This window comes from Alexandromys fortis, unplaced genomic scaffold, assembly GCF_014885135.2.
Source record: "Alexandromys fortis isolate MF-2015 unplaced genomic scaffold, M_Fortis_MF-2015_v1.1 scaffold_153, whole genome shotgun sequence".
Lineage (NCBI taxonomy): Eukaryota > Metazoa > Chordata > Mammalia > Rodentia > Cricetidae > Alexandromys > Alexandromys fortis.
In genome coordinates this window covers 3,654,361-3,664,725 of record NW_026068032.1, presented here as the reverse complement: position 1 = coordinate 3,664,725, position 10,365 = coordinate 3,654,361, and the positions used below count along the sequence as shown (strand labels likewise).

The 10,365-nt window shown below is 45.9% G+C and overlaps 1 protein-coding gene across 3 annotated transcripts in view; it reads right to left on the bottom strand.

The window, feature by feature from the left end:
- The window catches only part of Ccdc91 (coiled-coil domain containing 91), a 138,488-nt gene that overhangs the window by 65,848 nt on the left and 62,275 nt on the right, over nucleotides 1–10,365 (bottom strand). For all 3 annotated transcript variants that reach the window (XM_050164720.1, XM_050164719.1, XM_050164718.1), the window contains one exon: nucleotides 2,166–2,273. In XM_050164720.1, the coding sequence (XP_050020677.1) occupies nucleotides 2,166–2,273 (108 nt within the window). The remainder of the gene's footprint in view (nucleotides 1–2,165; nucleotides 2,274–10,365) is intronic.

Below are 10,365 nucleotides of genomic sequence, written 5' to 3'. Positions count from 1 at the left end.
GATACGCCCAGTCCTGCTCACACCGGGCACACCCAGTCCTGCTCACACTGGGCACGCCCAGTCCTGCTCACACCAGGCACACCCAGTCCTGCTCACACTAGATACGCCCAGTCCTGCTCACACCGGGCACACCCAGTCCTGCTCACACTGGGCACACCCAGTCCTGCTCACACTGGGCACACTCACTGCAGCTAAGACATCACACCCCAAACCTAACTCAGTCCTCATCAACATGCCAGCCTGCTTTGTTATAAAAACTCACAGGGCTTAACAATGTTACTCAGAAACCTAGGGCATCAGATATCAAGTAGCCACTTGGTTGGCTACAAGAACCATGTGGAGGGCTTTGCACTTCCTGGTTCAAGTCCAGTAAGACACCCGTATAAAGAAAACACACCATCTGCCCAGGTTGGGAAACCAGACAGACAGAGGGCAGTTGAGTCCACATACACATGATAACTGTTTTCTGACAAACACGTACAGGAGATTCAGATATGGAAGATTATCATTTTTCAGCAAAAGATACTGGACAAGTTGTGTATTGGGGTGTTTTGAGTGAAATGCCCCCTACAGGCCCATAGGGAGTGGCGTTACTGGAGGCCTAGCAGACATGGCTTTGTTGGAGAAAGTGCATCACAAGAGGCGGACTTTGAGGGTTCAGAAGCTCAAGCCAGACCCAGTGACTCGCTTGTCCTTCCTGCTGCCTGAGGACCCAGACAGAGAACTCTCAGCTACTTTTCTACAGCACCGTGTCTGCCTGCACGCCACCATGTTTCCTACCAGGATGACAACGGACTAAACCTCTGAACTATAAGCTACTGCCAGTTAAATATTTTCCTTCATAAGCGTCACTGTGGTCATACCATGGTCTCATCACAGCAATAAAACCCTAACTAAGATATGTATTGATAAATTAAAAAAAAAGTTTGATTTCAAACAACACATACATAAATCAGTTTAAACTGTTAGATTTCAATATACTTATACACTCCCAAATTACAGAACATCTAAAAGAAAATATTTTGGGGACTGAATTAGGTAAAAGATATTTATATAGAAATCGAGACAAACATGAACACAGGTCACCTCTGGCAGGTGTCAGACCATGTGGGAAGAAGTCCTCTATGCTCTGACCCATGGCTGATGGGGTTTGTTTCAGGCACCCTCAGCCCATCATAACATGGATAATTCCCTCGTGAGAATTCTAATACAGTGTACAAACAGCTGTCATTTGGCTTTCCCTTTAGTAAGCGGAGCAAACTATACTAAAATAGTGAGAGGCCAAAGAGACTATATGCTACCCAAAATGATCCTCTGGCCTCGATTTTCTCTTTTTTCTTTTATTGTTTTTAATGTTTCACGGTGTGTGTGTGTGTGTGTGTGTGTGTACACGTGTGTACAGGTGCTTGCAGAGGCCAGAGCTATTGAATTTCCTGGGGCTGATATTACAAGTGATTACAAATTTGCACCATTTGGAGGGCAGAGGCAGAAATTTTTTTTTTTAAACAGAACAGATTCCTATTTGAGTCTAGCTTATCCACAAATCTCCACCAAATTCTATACTTTATTTCATAAATTGCAGTCAATTTTCTTTTCTATTTAATAATATTCTATTTAATAAGCCTTTTAAAAAGCTGCTTCTATTTTCATTTTACAAGTTTTAAGTTATAAAGCATTATAGGAAGTGTTTTACACATTACTGACTATTGTACTTAATCATGGCTTAATTAATGCAGCATATCGCTTTGGCTTGTAAGACAAAGTTCAAACCGAAATTAGTACTTGTACAAAATAACCAAAAACTCCAGAATGCACAGGTTACTTCCCTGTTAGTGTAGATATATTCTGTTTTTCTGTTTATTTTCCAATTTTACAACTTGAACATCACTGACAACAGCTGTCACAACAGTCACTCAGACTCTGAAGCACTCTGCAATCTCTTTGCTTCTGCGACTTTGTGAAGCTTAATTTAACATGGAAATGGAAACACGAGGAATCACGGATTAGGGGGAACCCATGCAGTGTGGGCCTGTGCCCTATCCTGAGTGTCATAAAGTGATCAAGCTCTGTTTACTCCAGTGGACTGGTCCTCCAAGCAGGCAGCTGATGGGGAGAGGGAGGCAGAGGGAGCACTGGCTTGCGCAGGGTGCATGGTCAACCCGTACCTGAGCGTGGAGCAGCTCCTCACACCTGTGGGCCTGTTTCTCGATTGCAGACACGTACTGTTTCTCGATGGCATCTAGCTGCTGCTTAACTGAAGACTGTAGAAGTGCCTACAAACAAGCAAAAAAAGAAAATTATTTGGCTCCGCCAGTCCCTGGAGCTGGCTCCTGGCGTGCCAGTGTCTGACAGCTCGGCATCCCAAGCAGGGCGAGCTACACACCGGAACCCACACGCACGACAGTGGGGCACACTGACACGGCACATTAAGCGTCTATCTTTAGGTTTTACTGCTGCCGATACTACACTTTTTTGGCTCAAATTCTACACACCTCCTTTAAAAAAAAAAAAGTCAAGCCATAGAAAATGATAAAGAGGGTAAATATCTCTGCTAAATAGAAATTCCGTTCAGTAGAGACCACACAGGATGAAGAGCAAATGAAAGCTATGGGGGGGGAGGGTGGGGGGAGGAAAAAAAGCCAGACATATTTCACTGGCTGACAAAACTCCACATCCTCTGGACACACTGTAGTACCCATGGGCCAAGCATGATCTTCGAGACCACAAGGCAAGTAGAAGCAGATGGCGGCTCTGAGCAACTGAGACACTAAAGCCTGCCCCCCAGGATGCTCATGCCCCTAAGATGAAAGGGTGGAGGTTAGGTATGTGTAAGTCAGCCATAAAGTGGTATTCATAAAAGGTAGCAGGGCTTGTGAGATGAAACTGCACAGTGTGGACTCCGGAAGCCCAGAAGGGGACATACGACGTTACCACTCCCAGAAAGTCCAGTCAGCCAGAGCTGGTGCCAACGTAGCCCTTCCTGGACATGCTCACAGGACTGCCAGCTTCCCCCTTTCTGTTCTCAGCTCTGTGTGAGTCTACCATATTCCCGTGATATCTATTTATAGACTCTAACATCCCAAACGTGCACAGGGCCCCCAGCACACGCTCTACCATTAAACCTATGGTATAATAAACTACTCACAGGCGGAACAGCAACTCAAGGCAGACACATCTTATGGGAAACAGACCTTTGGCATATTTGCCAGCGAAAGAAAAGCGAGCCAAATCTCCTAAGCTTTGTTTTGAAAATAGACTTATTCAGCTGGAAACAACAGGCATCAAAATCCTAAATAAACAGGCAGGCATTTTTTTTTTTAAGAAAACTAAAAATGTTTTTTAAACCTCTGGATAAGTCTCAGATGCTCAGGGAACTGGCTCTTTCGCAAAGGGGTTGCGAAGGTGCTGTCCGGGCCGAGCAGAGGGAGAGAGCAGCGCTCACCCACGGTGAGGCTGCTGAAGCCATCTCAGTCCCAGGCTGAGACCCTGGAGAAGCGCGGAGCGATGCACAAAGAGGCAAATGCAGCCTCTGCGCGGGACTAGAAACATCTGATTTTCCTACGGCAAAGTTTAGTACTGTTTTGTTAGCTTAAAAAATTCCTTTTGGTGGTTAGTTTGAGGCAGAATCTCATTATTTAGCCTTGGTTGGCTCGGAACTCACTCTAAACCAGGTTGGCTTTGAACTCACAAAGATCCACCTACCTTTATGTTTCAATTGCTGGGCACACTTGGCATAAAAATTTCTCATTAAAGAATGACACAGACCATTTTCTTGAATAATTGAAGGTCTTTCATGAGGAATGCCTTCTGGTTTTGAGATGGGGTGTCAAGTGGCCCAGGCTGCCCTCAAACTCGCTATGTAACTAGGTTATACTCCTGTCCCTCCCCCCCAAGTCCTGGGAGGACAGGATCCCCATGCCTGGTGAAACGGCCATCCTCTTCTGGAAGTGGAGTGTAACAGAACTGTTTCATTCAAGGAGTTGCTTTCACCTCCCTACCTGCTGTGGTCCCAAGCTATCCCAAACGCAAATGGCTCTTGATTTCTAGTCAGTTGTGTTCTTAGTCCACATGTTCCCACTATGGAGACGTCACCTGAACAGCCTCCGGGGTCACACCAGCCCTAGTCCTTTGAACACTAGTGGTTGGAGGACGGGTCCCTCAAGAGGTGTTCAGAGAGAAGAAAAGGCCAGCATCCCAAGCATGCACACAACCTCCTATCTGCAAGTAAGGAAGACAGTGCACATTCCATTTTAAAGACCCCAGAATGTCGAAAGACAGAAAGCAAGTACTCTCTGGTGTGTGTGTGTGTGCACGTGCACGCGTGTGTGTACAGCAAGGCCTGCCAGTGGGCTCCGAGTGTGTGTGTGTGTGTGTGTGTGTGTGTGTACATCAAGGCCTGCCAGTGGGCTCGGGGTTGTGTGTGTGTGTGTGTGTCAAGGCCTGTCAGTGAGCTTGGTGTGTGTGTGTGTGTGTGTGTGTGTGTGTGTGTGTGTGTGTGTGTGTGTGTCAAGGCCTGCCTGTGGGCTGGGCACAGCAGCTGGTATGAGGAAGCCAGGCCAGAGCAGAGGCAAAGGCAGGGAAGTGGAAGTAGGGCCATGCAGGCAGGAGACCTGGGAGTCACCGCAAGCCCTGACAGACCTCTTCAGTTTACTCAATGCTGGCAGGAAACTCCCCAAAGCCACCCTCCTATCTCAGTTTCACACACTGTGGACACACAAAAGCACGCTCACAGTAGTCAGTCATTTTCTGGCTTCCTGTGCAATCATATAAAACAATAATCATCTTGCTATGTGAAACACGCATGGATTTTAAGTCAAAAAAGGTACATTAATATTAACATTCCTAACCTGTCTTCTGTAATTGTATTTATAGATAACTGCATGGGACAAAGGCTTCAGTCTGAATTTAAGATTTCCAATTCATCCTGGCTCCTGATTCAAGTTCAAATGTGCAGTCCCTATGACCCAGTCAGGAAAAGGCCATTCTGACCCCATATGCTCACCTCTGGGGAGAAGATGAGAGCCCCACCTCAGGAGTATCAACACCACATGTCTGGGGAGATTCTATTTCATTTTACAAAAAAGAAAAAAAAAAAACCCTATTGTCTTAAGCGTTTTAACAACTCAATTGAGACATCAAAGGTTTCTCATTTTTTTCCTTGTTTTAAAAAAGAGTGCCGGCAAGGTCACACAGAGGCTGCAGGCGATGCCTGTATCTGGGGTGTGAGGAGAGGGCTGGCGTTCAGGCTTTTCTGGAGCCTGAGGACCAGTGCCGCATTAATACACAATTCAAAGGAGAAATCTCAGCTGATGGGCGTCGATCTCAGTGGAACTCAATACAGTCTAGCCATGTTATAAAGTGCTTTGGGGGCTGTGAAGGCCAAAGCAAACCTCCAGGACAGAGGGAGAGTTTCCTGCTGGCCTTGCCGCTGCAGGATTCTAGTAACGTAAGAGCTGCTACCTCAAACACCACACATGTCTCCCAGAGAAAATGTCTTTTGTGCCATGGACAACACATTAAAATTAAGAAGTTTCTAAAATTAAGCGCACCACAGAGGCTGTGCGTGTCTGCCTTCCAGATACTTCAACCTTTTGAAAAGCTGCCACACGGGCCAGCCTCTCTCTCTGATGCCACAGCCTGGTCCTTGCGACTTGATCACAGCTATGGCTTCAGCTCAAAGAACAAAGGGAGGAAAGGAAAGTGATTCCTGCCTCCTCGTGAGTCCCCAGAGAGTGAGATGGAGCACTCAGTGACTGGTGCAGGAAGCCGGAAACTGGGGGTCAGCTAGGACAGCCCTACATCAGGACAAGAGGGCCTGGCTCTTACTCCTCCTCCTCCACCTGTTTACCTGCATTTATATACAGGGGGCCCCTGTGCCCCAGTATTAGCAGTGGGAACTGGGAAGAGGTGCAGACCCTTCCCCATTGGTGACGATGTTCTCTTTTATAATGGTGGTGGCTTTGCTCTTATTGATGACATTCTAAAATGGGATTATTCTAACAATTTCCTGATTGTTTTGTGTTTTAAAGTCCTCACTGTGTATACATAAAGTAGACTCTTGGGGAAAAAAAAAAACACTGGAGTCAACATTACTTTTAGTAGCCGCTAGATTTAAAATCATTACTATTTTTCTTTCCAACTTGGCAGGATCTACTAATGAAGTGCAGTTCTCTCGGGAGAGAAGAAAGGGGACCTGCCATGCAACCTCTACCAGCGCTGAGAGCTGAGAGGCTGGACTCACATCAACTCACTAGAGCGGCACAGAGACACACCTGCCTTGATGTCACCAGACACCTCCGCAGGTGGTTTGCAGTCATGAGGTGACAACAGATGACAGAAGCGACCGCACGAGGGGCAGGATCTGAAATCCAGGGTACGGAGCAGGCCACACAGACGCCACAGTGACACTCGTCCTTCCGTGTCTACACCAGACTGTGACTAGCTAGCGCGGAAGAACCTCACTGTTAAACAGTGTGAGGTGGCCTGGCAGCCCTGCCATCAACACATGCTGGTCTTTGCCAACACTCCCCAAAGGGAGGAGGGGCACATGGGTCTCCCACAAAAATCACGAAACCAAAGTGTGCTGATAATGGGAAATAGAGAGGAACCACGGTTGACTTTTCCACTGAAATCCCCCTGCTACAACAGCAAGCTGACACCTCTTCACAAATCAGACAGACTTTAAGTTCTAAAAAGGTAGTCACCTGTTTTCAAATTTTCAAAATTATTCACTGTGTATGTGAGTATGTCCAAAAATAACAGTAGCTTTGGTAAGACAAACCCTTTGATAATATATAATTATATACACTCTGTGTGTGTATACACACACACATATACATATATATATATACATATATATATATAAAATTGTGCATGTATATATAAAAATACATATAATTCCATGTTCTCGCACTGGGAATACACAGAAAGCTAGCTAGAAAGTAAGAACAAACACAAATCAGCCTTTCTGATCTTGACGGTAAGCTACACTAGTTAGAAACAAGACAGACAGTTAAGGGTTTCTTGGATCATTAGATCTCTGCCTGTCCAGACTCAGAGTCTATAACACATATAAAAAACAAATTTAACCACTTCTCTCTATACTGATCAAACAGGAGAACAATTTAAAAGAAAAATACATTCTTGAATATGGTCGCCTTTGCAGAGCTGTCTATGAACACGCTCCCCGCACTCAGGAACTCAATTTAGAGTGAGTGTCAAACTCCTGTGTCCCTTTCTCTCCTGGTGGCAGCCACGGCACCTGTTCTATCACACTGAATGGGATGTTGTTGTCAAACGAGTGGATGCACCTGTGTTACAAGCATGTCCATTCTTTGTCCACTCACTGCTTCTCGGGCACTTTCTGAAGGCCCTGATCCACAGACCCGCACGAGTGAGAGCCAAGACTGCAGGGAAGACACAGGGCATTGATGGGGTTGCCGGGAAACATGTTTTGGTGGATGTCACTGAGCAGTTGCTTCTTCTCAAGCATGAGCTGAGATGGACACTGCTGGACCAGCTTGGGTTTCAGGCAGTCCACTCCACCAGAACATGCCAGGTCTCAACCATGAGAGAGAGGAAAGGGAGAGCAGGACCTGTGGATTCACTGCCCTGCTAAATCTCTAAGAGCATTCGCAGAGAAATTAGCAGAAACTGGCATCCTAGCCTATCTGGTAGGGTAAGATGGACAGCGACCAGATCAGATGCTCAACACTGAACAGCACTGAACACTTTGATTTGTACAGTGAAGGCTCAGTGTGGGGAGAACAGGTACTGTGGACTCAGGGAACAAGAAGCAGATAAATGTGGGTCATTCTCAAATTTATTATACTGGGGTTCTTCCTGGAGAAGATCAGCGAAGGAAGACGAGAGAAGGAGGAGCAAGGAATGGAGAGGGGGAGAGCACTTAGGGGAGGAAGGAGAGCGTGAATGGAGAGGGGGAGAGCACTTAGGGGAGGAAGGAGAGCGTGAGAAGGTTGGTGTCTTCATCCAGAAGTCTCCCTCCTGCCCCACCACACAGGCCAAGCCTTCATCTATAAAAGAACAAGGTTTCTTCCAACGTTCCCAGTGTCCTTCGGCTTTGGCCTGGCTAGAAAAGCCACGAGAATAGCCTGGCATGTGGAGTTCTGGCTCAGTCCTGCAAACTCAGAGGCACAGGAGAGCCATTCTCGAGCATTCAACCTCCTTCAGACTTCCAGTGAGGCTGAGCTTGGTGGGAGGGACGGGGGAAGACAGGCCAAGACCCGAGTCCCGTCCAGTCACTTGTATCTAGCAGCAGGCTGTTGGGCCAGACTTGGCTGGCAACAGCAAACAATGTTAGTGTCCAGGAAAAACCTGATCACATGATAAAACTTGGAATTTATGAGAGTCCCTGCTCAATCAAATAGCTAAAAGCTATAAATTTATTTCATACCTTTGGAATAAGAGAATGGTGAGATTCAAATAAAAGTATCCTAAATTTTATTTTTCCCATCTTTGGATGAAGACCCAGAAACATCTAATCAATGGAAATTACCCAACAAAGAGAAAACAAAGTTGTTTCTCCAGTTAGAAAAGAGCTTTATATAATATGAAGTAACTGTACACCCTGGGAAAAAGTCTCCTAAATGCAATATCTTCCCCCCTTACTAATGGTACAGTCATCTCAAGAGCTCAAATAAAGCGCCAGCTAGCAGAGATCAGGAAAAATGGATGTAGCAATCATGTGATTCTCTAGGCTGGCACACAACTGGCACTGGCTGGACAGAATTCAATGTGATGTTTACCAACAGGAATTTAAGGCATATTCAAACTAAAAAAAAAAATAGCAAAAGACCAATGCTCTCACAAAACATGGTTTAGTTACTATGGGAAACTGGAATGCCAAGACTGAGCCGAGATTGTCCCAGAACAACTTTATGTAGCAACTGTAGTGGCATACCATACATTTGTATTTTAATAAACAAGGCTTGCCTAAAGATCACAATAAAACAGCCGCATTGGCCAGCCTTACAGACCACGCAGCAATAACACATACCTTTAATCCCAGTAGCCACATAAACTTGCTATAGAAACCAGGCAGTAGTGGTGCACGCCCTTAATCCCAGAACTAGAGAGGGTTACAAAACGGGAGGAGACAGCTCTCAGGCTCAGTCCCATTCTGCGATTCCTGGAGGTAGGATCACCATTTTGGACAGAGGTTGAGGTAAGAGCCAATGATTGGCTGCTTTGCTTTTCTGACCTTCAGATTGAACGCCAATTTCTGTTTCTGGGTTTTACTAATCATGCTTCAAGCAACCTCACACCACTTTTCTGTTGTTAAGCAGCAGAAAGGTTTGTGCCTAAACTTCAGTGCGTCTACTTAGTGCCTAAATAATGAAGGGAGTAGGGGAGCATCAGAATATTTGCATCGCAAGAAAAAGATTTCTGCCCATGTCCTGTTTATCATTAAGTAGCCAGTGTTTACAGTTCATGTACTCAGTAATGAGTGAAGCTTGGCTTCTGTATTACTGACAGAACTAAAGGTAGACATGGAGTTGAGCTTCAAAAATAAACGGTAGGAGAAAAGTGGCACTGTGTGCCCATGGGGAAGACATCTTCAAGTGGGTAGATACCATAAGGTAGGTGAACTGTCTGGTTGGTTGGTGGCTGCTTGGTTGATCGGTTGGTTAGCTGGCTGACTAGCTGGCTGGTTAGATGATTGGTTGGTTGGTTCGTTGGTCAACTGGTGGGTTGGTTGGTTAGTTGGTCAATTGGTGGGTTGGTTGACTGGCTGGTTGGCTGGCTTGTTGATTTGGACATTTGTTCTGATACAAGATTTCAGTAAGTAGTCCAAGTTGGCTCTGAATTCACTACGCAGCTCAGTCTGGCCTGAAACTCAACAACTGTCCTACCTCGGAATCCTGAGTGTTCCTACACCCAGCGAGAAAATGAGTTTCTTAAATGATAGCTTCTTGGCCAAGTGTAAGCCAACAACACACTGGGGAGGGAAAAGGTACCAGTACTGGAGGCATAAAAATTGTCCCTGATGTTTGGCCAGCATCTCATTTTCATGTCACAAAAATAAAAAATGATACAGAAAATGTTGAGCGACTCACAAATAAGCCAAAAACTACAACACACTTTTACAGTTATAACTTTTTAGGCATCATCTCTGAAGAAATACAAAAACCAAACTCTGGCCTGCTGTATGCTAGGACCAGTGCTCAACAACAGTTTTAAGCTCCTACTTTAAGCTCCTACTCTAAGGCTACCCACCCAGAGCAGTGAGCCTCAAGGTCCCCAGTAAGAGAGCCCGGCACCCTCAGCCTGGGCTCCAGGGGCTCCTGTGTTCTCCTGGATCCTGCACTGCCTGCCCCGTCCTTCCTTCTGTCCCTGGATCACTGG